At 46.4% G+C, this 12,426-nt stretch overlaps 1 protein-coding gene across 1 annotated transcript in view; it reads left to right on the plus strand.

Moving 5' to 3' along the window:
• Nucleotides 1–12,426, plus strand: part of zpr1 (ZPR1 zinc finger) — a 34,077-nt gene that overhangs the window by 7,720 nt on the left and 13,931 nt on the right. Inside the window, exons 4-9 of the mRNA XM_070894602.1 lie at nt 1,565–1,635; nt 2,300–2,386; nt 3,067–3,189; nt 6,641–6,694; nt 11,031–11,097; nt 12,349–12,419. Coding sequence (XP_070750703.1) covers nt 1,565–1,635; nt 2,300–2,386; nt 3,067–3,189; nt 6,641–6,694; nt 11,031–11,097; nt 12,349–12,419 — 473 coding nt within the window. The remainder of the gene's footprint in view (nt 1–1,564; nt 1,636–2,299; nt 2,387–3,066; nt 3,190–6,640; nt 6,695–11,030; nt 11,098–12,348; nt 12,420–12,426) is intronic.

Genomic DNA, 12,426 nt, shown 5'->3' on the forward strand with positions numbered 1-12,426 from the left:
GGTGATTAATTAACACAACGCCGAAGTTTAGACGTCTATGGGACCTCGAGCCGACTACCAACCGGAGGGTTCGCAAACCGGAGGCTTTCGGAATCGCGTAGAAGGAGAGACGAATTTAGACTTTTGACCGAGGACTTTTTTTAAAAAGAGGAGTCCTTACCTCAATATGTAGGTCCGATGCCCAAAATTCAGTTTCTTTCCTCAGCGATCCTGTTCGCAGCGCCAAAATTGTTTGATCTCTTAATTTCCAATGAAATACGAACTCCGATGGTAGTTTTAACTTTTTAATCTATGCAGAGAGTAACAAGCTGCTGGCTGATTGCCAGTTTCTTTGTCTTACTGAGACACATGGTCAAAATGGCTGTATTTATGCCTGGATCAATTTACAGAAAAGAACTCGCCTTTGACCTTATTGGCTCAATTGAAAGTCTTTTAACGTTTTAATTGGCTCGCTACCCAAGGTCCGAAAATGTCAAGTTGATTGATGAGTTAATGCAACATGCCGAACTGCATGTAGCAGCCTTAACTTGGGGGTCTGTGAATTTTCACAGTCTGTCTCAATGAGCCTGTTTGAATTCTCTATCAGGTGGCCAGAATAATACCTAGCCTTGGGGCTCTTCGTTATGTGAATAGGCTCTAAGGGTTAGGGCTGTTTACTTTAGGGAATCACGGCTGAGAGGGGATTTGAAGTGTTCAAAATGGGGGAATTGGATTCATCTGGTATGGAAAGGTTATTTGGGAATGAGTAGGGATATGAGAATTGGGGGAGTGAAGATGTCGGCTGGATGTCAGGAAATATTCCTTTAGTCGTCACTCTCTGCAACATGCAGTAGGGAGTATGGATTAGCCCAGCCCTTTTCAAAGGGAATAAGTTCCTGAGCAAAGAGGATGTTTCCAGTTTAGGTGTGGTTATAAAGAAGTCTGTGCTGTTGGGGGAAGCTTTGCCCAATTACCTTGAGGAGAGAGGAATTCCCTGGTGTTTGCACCCTGTGGTGATGGATGGGCTAGTGGTGTCGCTGGGTACTCTGTATCACATGGGCAGCCGGTGATGGTCCTGATTACCCTTTGCCATCGATGTATTTGCAGCCAGTGCTGTAGCATGTAGTCATTTCCCAGTGCCGCTCACTGTAATGGTACCGATTGCTGCTAGTGTTCGAAAGGCCACAGATTAGGCTGTTTAAATGTCTTGTGTGGCTCCTTCCTCAAACATGCACAGCTGCTCGGAAGTAAAGCGGGGAGACCCTGAGACATGACCATTGTAAAGATTTGAAATGTTCCTGAGTTATGATAGCCTGTAAAACGATATAAAACTGGGAAGGATGGTTAATTGTGTCCTCTCGGACTGTATGCTCATTGTTTTATTTGGAGGTGAGGCCCGCCACATGGGGCTGTAACCGTGAAGCAACCAGTTTTGTAACTTCAAGCTTTGTGTTTTTCTTCTAATAGACGTTTATATGTAGCTAGTGATGGGTGTACGGTAACAAATGTATTGGAACACACCATCTTGCTGCTTTTTGCAGGTTGAGAGTTAGGTTCTCGTACTGACCTGTTCCTATTTCTGCAGCACTTTCTACTCTTGAAGGTCTGATTGACCGAGCGGTCGCCGGCCTGGAGCAGGACCAGCCCACACGGAAGGTACGTGTTCTTGTGGAAGAGGGATTTAATTTTTCTCCTGCCTTCATTCTCTGCTCAGCACTTCTCGCACCAGTGTGCTGACACTGAGAAACGGAGTCATGGCTTGACTGTGCTACAGATCCTCTCTGCTCTCCCACAACCTCCCTCACACTCGGACCTCTCGGTGCAAGTCCACGGTTCGAGAGCAGGAGAGAAAACCAGATCCGTTGGGAATCTGGGATTGGGGGCTGTCCAATTACAGTGTAGATTGTAGAAGGATGGGAATTCTGGGATGGTCGAGTTCCACAGTTTTGAAGTCCTGGGGAAAGAGTTGCTGTTGGACACGCACGGCCCCGAGCCTTGATCCAACATGTGGGGAGAGTGCGTAGGATGAGAATATAGAGCTCAGGAGGAACTAGAATATTTAGAGAATCAATTGCTATGGTTAGTATTGATAAATAGAGCGAGACTCGACTAGGCCGCAATGGAGGGAGGTTGGAGACAAGAGATGAGAGAGGGATTGCCTGTCAGGTAAAAGTCTCCTCCGTCCCGTGCAGGGCCAAAATGCCGGAATTCCCTCCCCAGATGTGGACTTATTTTGAGCTTGATCTGTATTGTAGCATCTGTCCTAGGAATGTGGCCTCATTAAATATTCTCCATATCCTTGCACCCTGACATATTCCAGGCAATTGATCCCGACGCAGCCTCCAAGATTGAGGAATTTGTTGAAAAGCTAAAGAAGCTGAAGGATGTCGAGACTCCATTCACATTGGTAAATAACGCGCTCTCTCTCTTTCTCTGGCTCGCTCGCACGCCCTCTGTCCGGCCCGGCCCCGCCCCCCCCGGTCTCGGCCCCGTCTCCGTTTCTCCTTCTCTCCTTCTCTCCGTCTCTCCGTCTCTCCGTCTCTCCTCTCCTTCTCTCCGTCTCTCCTTCTCTCCTTCTCTCCTTCTCTCCTTCTCTCCGTCTCTCCGTCTCTCCGTCTCTCCTTCTCTCCTTCTCTCCGTCTCTCCTTCTCTCCTTCTCTCCGTCTCTCCGTCTCTCCGTCTCTCCGTCTCTCCGTCTCTCCGTCTCTCCGTCTCTCCGTCTCTCCGTCTCTCCGTCTCTCCTTCTCTCCTTCTCTCCTTCTCTCCTTCTCTCTGTCTCGAGGACATGGGGCAGGAGAAACTTTTGTTTTTATGCGGTTTCTGTGGAATACACTGCTGGAGTTAGTGATTGACGCAGGGTCTGTGTCTACATTTAAGAATAACTTGGGTGGTTGAACGAAAGGGGGAACACGTGGGATCAAAGTCCGACTTCTGCGGAGAATAAACACCAACATGGACTTTGTCGTGCAGCCTGCTTCCACGATGTAAGTTCAGTGGAATTTGTAAAAAGTGAGGGTCATGAGTTTGCCACTCTATTGTATTTGTTCTCTTATTGCGGCGAGTCTGATCCCTTGGCATATTGTACAGGTCATTGATGATCCATCTGGGAACAGCTTTATCGAGAATCCCCATGCCCCTCAGAAGGATGAGGCGTTAACAATTACTCACTACAAGCGGAATGCTCAACAGGACATTACGTTGGGACTGCAGGTAAACATAAGAACATAAGAAATAGGAACAGGAGTCGGCTATTTTGCCCCTCGAGCCTGCTCCGCCATTCAATAAGATTATGGCTGATCCGATCATGGACTCAGCTCCACTTCCCTGCCCGCTCCCCATAACCCCTTATCCCCTTATCGGTTAAGGAACTGTCTATTTCTGTCTTAAATTTATTCAATGTCCCAGCTTCCACAGCTCTCTGAGGCAGCGAATTCCACAGATTTACAACCCTCTGAGGGAAGAAATTTCTCCTCATCTCAATTTTAAATGGGCGACCCTTATTCTAAGATCATGCCCTCTAGTTCAAGTCTCCCCCATCAGTGGAAACATCCTCTCTGCATCCATCTTGTCAAGCCCCCTCATAATCTTATACGTTTCAATAAGATCACCTCTCATTCTTCTGAATTCCAATTCTGAGTAGAGATCCAACCTACTCAACCTTTCCTCATAAGTCAACCCCCTCATCTCCGGAATCAACCGAGTGAACCTTCTCTGAACTGCCTCCAAAGCAAGCATATCCTTTCGTAAATATGGAAACCAAAACTGCATGCAGTATTCCAGGTGTGGCCTCACCAATACCTTATATAGCTGTAGTAAGACTTCCCTGCTTTTATACTCCATCCCCTTTGCAATAAAGGCCAAGATACCTTTGGTCACTTGCTGTACCTGCATACTACCCTTTTGTGTTTCATGCACAAATACCCCCAGGTCCTGCTGTACTGTCAATGGTGACTACACAGGCTGAGCTATGGGATATGTTCCGTCATCACTTTGAAATAGAGGTTTTCAATCTTTGTTCTGTTTTGTGGGGGGGGGGGGTTTAACAAATGCTACCACATACCTGGGGACCTCCACACGAAAGTTCATCAAAAGAAACCGGTGCTATCATTGCAGGAAATGCATATTGGTATACAGCAACAGAAATAACGCACCGCTACAGGTAGAGAAATTCGCTGACAATTTACACAGTGTTTACAGCACAGAAACAGGCTGTTCGGCCCAACAGATCCGTGCCGGGGTTTATGGTCCACTCGAGCCTCCTTCCGCCTCCTTCATCTCACCCTATCACCGTATCCTCCTTTCTCTCTCGTTTATCTAGCTCCCCTTAAGTTCATCTATGCTATTCGCATCAACCAGTCCTTGTGGTAGTGAGTTCCATATTCTCACCACTCTGGTAAAGAAGGTAACCTCACTCCCACAGGAGTAGTTGAGGCAAATAGCCAAATGTCTGAACTACAAAAGATTTACAACAAATGGGCATTTTAAAAGTAATGTTTAAGGGCTCATCTACCTCCTTTATAAATGTAGTTTAAATCCATTCCCATACAATATTTTACTATTGTGAAGCTTCCTGGCTGCAGTGAGACTGATCCTACAAAATGGCTGGGGTTTGAGCGAGTTTAGCCTCTAAGCCACAGCACAGATCGCCATGTGTTTCAGGGCAGTAAGGTGGTTTTGTGGCTCCGATTCCTCACATTGTGACTTCCCAGCGATGGTGGTTGGAGATCCTGAGCAGAGGCTGGATTGTCGGAGCACGGACCAATCTGAGCAGCTTGGGCCTGGTTCCCTGACTCTCCCACTCGGCAATGCTGTGCGGCTGGAGGAAAGAGATAAAACTCAGCAAAAAGTGAATGAACAATCTTCTGCACATCAACCTTTTAATTTTAATAAGAACATAAGAAATAGGAGCAGGAGTCGGCCATTTGTCCCCTCGAGCCTGCTCCGCCATTCAATAAGATCATGGCTGATCTGATCCCGGCCTCAACTCCACTTCCCCACCCGCTCCCCATAACCCTTGACTCCCTTATCGCTCAAAAATCTGTCTATCTCCACCTTAAATATATTCACAGTCCCAGTCTCCACAGCTCTCTGGGGTAGAGAATTCCAAAGATTCACAACCGTCTGAGAGAAGAAATTCCTCCTCATTTCTGTTTTAAATGGGTGACCCCTTCTGAAACTATGTCCCCTAGTTCTAGATTCCCCCATGAGGGGCAGCAACCTCTCTGCATCTACCTTGTCAAGCCCCCCTCAGAATCTAATATGTTTCACTCTTTTAAACTCCAATAAGTATAGGCCCAACCTGCTCAACCTTTCTTCATATGATAACCCCCTCATCTCGGGAATCAACCTAGTGAACCTTCTCTGAACAGCCTCCAATACAAGTATATCCTTCCTTAAATACAGAGACCAAAACTGTACGCAGTACTCCAGGTGTGGCCTCAACAATACCCTGTATAGTTGTAGCAGGACTCCCCTACTTTTATACTCTATCCCCCTTGCAATAAAGGCCAACATACCATTTGCCTTCCTTATTGCCCGCTGTACCTGCACACTCACTTGCTGCGTTTCTTGCACAAGGACACGCAAATCTCTCGGAACACCAACATTTCAAAATTTCTCACCATTTAAAAAAATTCTGTTTTTCTATTCCTCCTACCAAAGTGACTAACCTCACATTTCCCCACATTATACTCCATCTGCCACCTCACTACCCACTCACTCAGTCTATCTATATCCCTTGGCAGATACTTTGTGTTCTCCTCACAGCTTACAGTCCGACCTAGCTTTGTATCGTCAGCAAACTTGGATACATTACACTCGGTCCCTTCATCCAAGTCATTACTATAAATTGTAAATAGTTGAGGCCCCAACACTGATCCCTGTGGCACCCCACTAGTTACTGATTGCCAACCTGAAAAAAACCCATTTATCCCAACTCTGTTTTCTGCTAGTTAGCCAATCCTCTATCCACGCTAATATATTACCCCCAACCCCGTGAGTTCTTATCTTGTGCAGTAAACTTTTGTGTGGCACCTTATCGAATGCTTTCTGGAAATCCAAATACACCACATCCACTGGTTCCCCTTTATCCATTCTGCTTGTTACATCCTCAACGAATTTCAGCAAATTTGTCAAACATGATTTCCCTTTCATAAAACCATGCTGACTCTGCCTGACTGCATTATGGTTTTCCAAATGCCCTGCTACTGCTTCCTTAATAATGAACTCCTGCATTTTCCCAATGACAGATGTTAGGCTAACCAGTCTATAGTTTTCCTGCTTTCTGTCTCCCTGCTTCCTTAAATAGGGGCATTACATTTGCATTTTTTTAGTCTGCTGGACCTCTCCAGAATCCAGGGAATTTTGGTAGATTACAACCAATGCATCCACTATTTCTGCAGCCATTTGTTTTAAGACCCTAGGATGCAGGCCATCGGGTCCAGGGGACTTGTCCACCTTTAGTCCCAATAGTTTGCCTAGTACTTTATCTCTAGTGATAGTGATCGTTTTAAATCTTCCCCCACCCCACCTCCCCAATAGCTCCTTGATTATCAATTAATGGGATGTTTTTAGTGTCCTCTACCATGAAGACTGATACAAAATATTTGTTCACAGTCTGCCATTTCCCTGTTCCCCGTTATTGTGTCTACTGTCCTTACAGGAATGTACAGAAGAGGAGAAGCCCCAGAACAACATTGAAGATTTAAGGAATGAAGTGAGTATTTCCGTGAGGACGGCAAATAAAAAAATCTGTTCTGTTACTCTTAATGCTTGCAATCCTGATTTACCATTGTCCTGTGCAGCCCATGGAAGGGTCTCAGTCGCACTGGCTCTTCCAGAAGCTGCTACTTAAAGCAGCTCCCTTAACCTGATGGGTTAATGGCCCCAGGCCTGGCCGTGCCGGTGTCCCTGGGTGTGGCGATGTCAGGGTGCTGGGGGGTGTGTTGGGCAGTGCAGTCGGGTTGGGGGGAGGTGAGGTGGATGATGCCGGGGAGGGGCGGTGCTGGTGTCCCCAGGTCTAGTGGTGATCTTGGTTCTCTTGGTATCAGGTGTTTATTCTCCGGCGTACGTCGGTGAGGGAGATTTGAGTGTCTCGCATCGCCTATCAATTGCACTTGGTTATTTCAAAAGCACCTTGACATTCAGTAAGTGGAATTTCCCACATGACTTTGGCAGACCTTCAATGGTAATCGTGAAAGGGTTAGACGCTGTGGATTCACTGGAGGGTATTTTCTGAATGCTCAATGCCCCTTTCAGCTGTGGGACTGGTGCAGTTCCTAGCCAGGCTGAGCAAGAGCCACCCCCAATTCTCCACCATTCAGTCTTCTGCTACTGTTTAACCATGTACTGGCTGGTCTTTTACTACGTGGATAAACTGGGGCAATTTTCATACTAAATTAGACTCAATGTCTCCATTTCTTTGAGCCAGTTAGAAACATAGAAACATAGAAAATAGGTGCAGGAGCAGGCCATTCAGCCCTTCTAGCCTGCACCGCCATTCAATGAGTTCATGGCTGAACATGAAACTTCAGTACCCCCTTCCTGCTTTCTCGCCATAACCCTTGATCCCCCGAGTAGTAAGGACTTCATCTAACTCCCTTTTGAATATATTTAGTGAATTGGCCTCAACTACTTTCTGTGGTAGAGAATTCCACAGGTTCACCACTCTCTGGGTGAAGAAGTTTCTCCTCATCTCGGTCCTAAATGGCTTACCCCTTATCCTCAGACTGTGACCCCTGGTTCTGGACTTCCCCAACATTGGGAACATTCTTTCTGCATCTAACCTGTCTAAACCCGTCAGAATTTTAAACGTTTCTATGAGGTCCCCTCTCATTCTTCTGAACTCCAGTGAATACAAGCCCAATTGATCCAATCTTTCTTGATAGGTCAGTCCCGCCATCCCGGGAATCAGTCTGGTGAACCTTCGCTGCACTCCCTCAATAGCAAGAATGTCCTTCCTCAAGTTAGGAGACCAAAACTGTACACAATACTCCAGGTGTGGCCTCACCAAGGCCCTGTACAACTGTAGCAACACCTCCCTGCCCCTGTATTCAAATCCCCTCGCTATGAAGGCCAACATGCCATTTGCTTTCTTAACCGCCTGCTGTACCTGCATGCCAACCTTCAATGACTGATGTACCATGACACCCAGGTCTCGTTGCACCTTCCCTTTTCCTAATCTGTCACCATTCAGATAATAGTCTGTCTCTCTGTTTTTACCACCAAAGTGGATAACCTCACATTTATCCACATTATACTTCATCTGCCATGCATTTGCCCACTCACCTAACCTATCCAAGTCACTCTGCAGCCTAATAGCATCCTCCTCGCAGCTCACACTGCCACCCAACTTAGTATCATCCGCAAATTTGGAGATACTGCATTTAATCCCCTCGTCTAAATCATTAATGTACAATGTAAACAGCTGGGGCCCCAGCACAGAACCTTGCGGCACTCCACTAGTCACTGCCTGCCATTCTGAAAAGTACCCGTTTACTCCTACTCTTTGCTTCCTGTCTGACAACCAGTTCTCAATCCACGTCAGCACACTACCCCCAATCCCATGTGCTTTAACTTTGCACATTAATCTCTTGTGTGGGACCTTGTCGAAAGCCTTCTGAAAGTCCAAATATACCACATCAACTGGTTCTCCTTTGTCCACTTTACTGGAAACATCCTCAAAAAATTCCAGAAGATTTGTCAAGCATGATTTCCCTTTCACAAATCCATGCTGACTTGGACCTATCATGTCACCATTTTCCAGATGCACTGCTAAGACATCCTTAATAATTGATTCCATCATTTTACCCACTACTGAGGTCAGGCTGACCGGTCTATAATTCCCTGTTTTCTCTCTCCCTCCTTTTTTAAAAAGTGGGGTTACATTGGCTACCCTCCACTCCATAGGAACTGATCCAGAGTCAATGGAATGTTGGAAAATGACTGTCAATGCATCCGCTATTTCCAAGGCCACCTCCTTAAGTACTCTAGGATGCAGGCCATCAGGCCCTGGGGATTTATCTGCCTTCAATCCCATCAATTTCCCCAACACAATTTCCCGACTAATAAAGATTTCCCTCAGTTCCTCTTCCTTACTAGACCCTCTGACCCCTTTTATATCCGGAAGGTTGTTTGTATCCTCCTTAGTGAATACCGAACCAAAGTACTTGTTCAATTGATCCGCCATTTCTTTGTTCCCCGTTATGACTTCCCCTGATTCTGACTGCAGGGGACCTACGTTTGTCTTCACCAACCTTTTTCTCTTTACATACCTATAGAAACTTTTGCAATCCGCCTTAATGTTCCCTGCAAGCTTCTTCTCGTACTCCATTTTCCCTGTCCTAATCAAACCCTTTGTCCTCCTCTGCTGAGTTCTAAATTTCTCCCAGTCCCCAGGTTCGCTGCTATTTCTGGCCAATTTGTATGCCACTTCCTTGGCTTTAATACTATCCCTGATTTCCCTAGATAGCCACGGTTGAGCCACCTTCCCCTTTTTATTTTTACGCCAGACAGGAATGTACAATTGTTGTACTTCATCCATGCGGTCTCTAAATGTCTGCCATTGCCCATCCACAGTCAACCCCCTAAGTATCATTCGCCAATCTATCCTAGCCAATTCTCGCCTCATACCTTCAAAGTTACCCTTCTTTAAGTTCTGGACCATGGTCTCTGAATTTACTGTTTCATTCTCCATCCTAATGCAGAATTCCACCATATTATGGTCACTCTTCCCCAAGGGGCCTCGCACAATGAGATTGCTAATTAATCCTCTCTCATTACACAACACCCAGTCTAAGATGGCCTCCCCCCTAGTTGGTTCCTCAACATATTGGTCTAGAAAACCATCCCTTATGCACTCCAGGAAATCCTCCTCCACCGTATTGCTTCCAGTTTGGCTAGCCCAATCTATGTGCATATTAAAGTCACCCATTATAACTGCTACACCTTTATTGCATGCACCCCTAATTTCCTGTTTGATGCCCTCCCCAACATCCCTATTACTGTTTGGAGGTCTGTACACAACTCCTACTAACGTTTTTTGCCCTTTGGTGTTCTGCAGCTCTACCCATATAGATTCCACATCATCCAAGCTAATGTCTTTCCTAACTATTGCATTAATCTCCTCTTTAACCAGCAATGCTACCCCACCTCCTTTTCCTTTTATTCTATCCTTCCTGAATGTTGAATACCCCTGGATGTTGAGTTCCCAGCCCTGATCATCCTGGAGCCACGTCTCCGTAATCCCAATCACATCATATTTGTTAACATCTATTTGCACAATTAATTCATCCACCTTATTGCGGATACTCCTTGCATTAAGACACAAAGCCTTCAGGCTTGTTTTATTAACACCCTTTGTCCTTTTAGAATTTTGCTGTACAGTGGCCCTTTTTGTTCTTTGCCTTGGGTTTCTCTGCCCTACACTTTTCCTCCTCTCCTTTCTGTCTTTTGCTTTTGGCTCCTTTTTGTTTCCCTCTGTCTCCCTGCATTGGTTCCCATCCCCCTGCCATATTAGTTTAAATCCTCCCCAACAGCACTAGCAAACACTCCCCCGAGGACATTGGTTCCAGTCCTGCCCAGGTGCAGACCGTCCGGTTTGTACTGGTCCCACCTCCCCCAGAACCGGTCCCAATGCCCCAGGAATTTGAATCCCTCCCTGCTGCACCACAGTTGTGGCTGTTGTGTGGCCCCACGGGGATTCCCATCCTGTATGGTGGGGCCCCATAATGTTTTACTGATGGCAATCCAGGGAGACTGGTGAAAGAGTGCTGTCACTGCCAGGTGCATAGGCCTGAATTGAAATAGATTTACGGAAATCCAACCCCTTCCATTTGTTCTCCGACGTAGAACTGCTCGTCACTCTTAAATAGAGACATGGTAAAGGAGGCTTTCCTGAGGCTAGGATTAGGAGCAGGCAGAGGGGTTCTTAAACCCTGCATCCGCTATCCAGACATATCCTGGGGGGACGATTGATCCAGAAATGAGCGAATGGGGTTTTGGGAGAGGGGAAGCTAGGTGTTATACTCAGGCCTGTGTCCTTTTCCCTGCAGGTGCTGCAATTCGGTACCAACTGCCCAGCATGCAATGCACCTGCTGAAACGAACATGAAACTAGTGCGTATCCTTTAACCGAGACAGAGCTCGATGCAGTCGAGTCACAGGTAGGGAGGTGGCTGTACGTGGGGTTAAAACAGCCAGCATACTCTGACAAGGATCAAAAACGTCCATTTTGAAAGATGTTCTTTATTTCAGGCAGAGATTCAATCCCAGTAATAAAACCAGCCCCAGCGCAAGCTAAACCGAAGTGAAAATGTGGAAATCTGAAGCTGCAAGAGTCCTTTTGCCACCAGTTCCTTCCCTTTCTCTCATCCACTGAATGGGTTGACTCTGTGGTTGCCCAACCCTGCTTCTCCATCCTCTCCATCCCCGTCCCCCTCCTCCCCAGCACCTTGCTCGGGGGGGCCATTGACAACAGACTGTTTAATGTTGATCCTTTCCATTGTTTGCTCCCTGATGGTAGTCGGGGGGGGGTTGGAAGAGGAGGCTTGGTAGGTGAATATCTCCTGCACAAAACATGCCTATTACACCAGGACACCGAGACAGTTGTTCACTGCCTGGGCGCCCACTGGCACTGCCTGGACTGGGTGAACTCGGCACAGACTGGCAATTCAATCTGGTCAATGGCTCAGTTACTCATTCCTTATCCATTGGGAAACTAACAAATACATCGCGCCATAATATCCTCTTTATGAAACATTCAGCGTCAGTCAATTACAAATAAAATCATTTTGGGAGAATGAGGCAACTTTAGAGAGATTGCAACCAGATGGCTCAGTCAGCTTCTGAAAGAGGAAACCAGGGTTAATGTTTCAACGGGTGGACGCTTATTGAAAGCAGTTTCTTCAACTTGACATTTCCAGTTCTCTTGTCCAGTTTAGCTAGAACAGAAAGTCCTTGTGTTTAGAGTGTTGGATCTGTGGGAGGTTTATTAGTCACTGAGTAATCTGTCTGGCTGGTGTAAGGGGCTTTGATATCATGTAGCTCTCCCATGGTCACTTACAGTAAAAGGCAGTCCACCAATACTCCCTGTACCTCTGCCCTTCTCAAGTGTCAGTAATTCAGGGTCTTTGAGTTTTGTGTCAGACGATCTAACTGTGAATGAGTTTAGAATATGCATGTAGCAAGAATGACATTATTCCTTGGAATTAATTATTTTAATTTTCTTTTTGTCAAAATCTATGCCTGGTTGTGGGTCTTGTAGCACAGCCAAGGCACACTCCCTGCCCACTTGGCAGCCACGCTGACTGGCTTTGTGATTCACTCCCAATTCTCAGTCCTGTCGGTGGTTTCCTTTACCAGAAATTCCCAGAGATCCCACACTTCAAGGAGGTGATCATCATGGCAACAAACTGTGAAGCATGTGGGCATCGGACCAATGAGGTAAACA

This window comes from Pristiophorus japonicus, chromosome 11, assembly GCF_044704955.1.
Source record: "Pristiophorus japonicus isolate sPriJap1 chromosome 11, sPriJap1.hap1, whole genome shotgun sequence".
NCBI classification, from domain to species: domain Eukaryota; kingdom Metazoa; phylum Chordata; class Chondrichthyes; family Pristiophoridae; genus Pristiophorus; species Pristiophorus japonicus.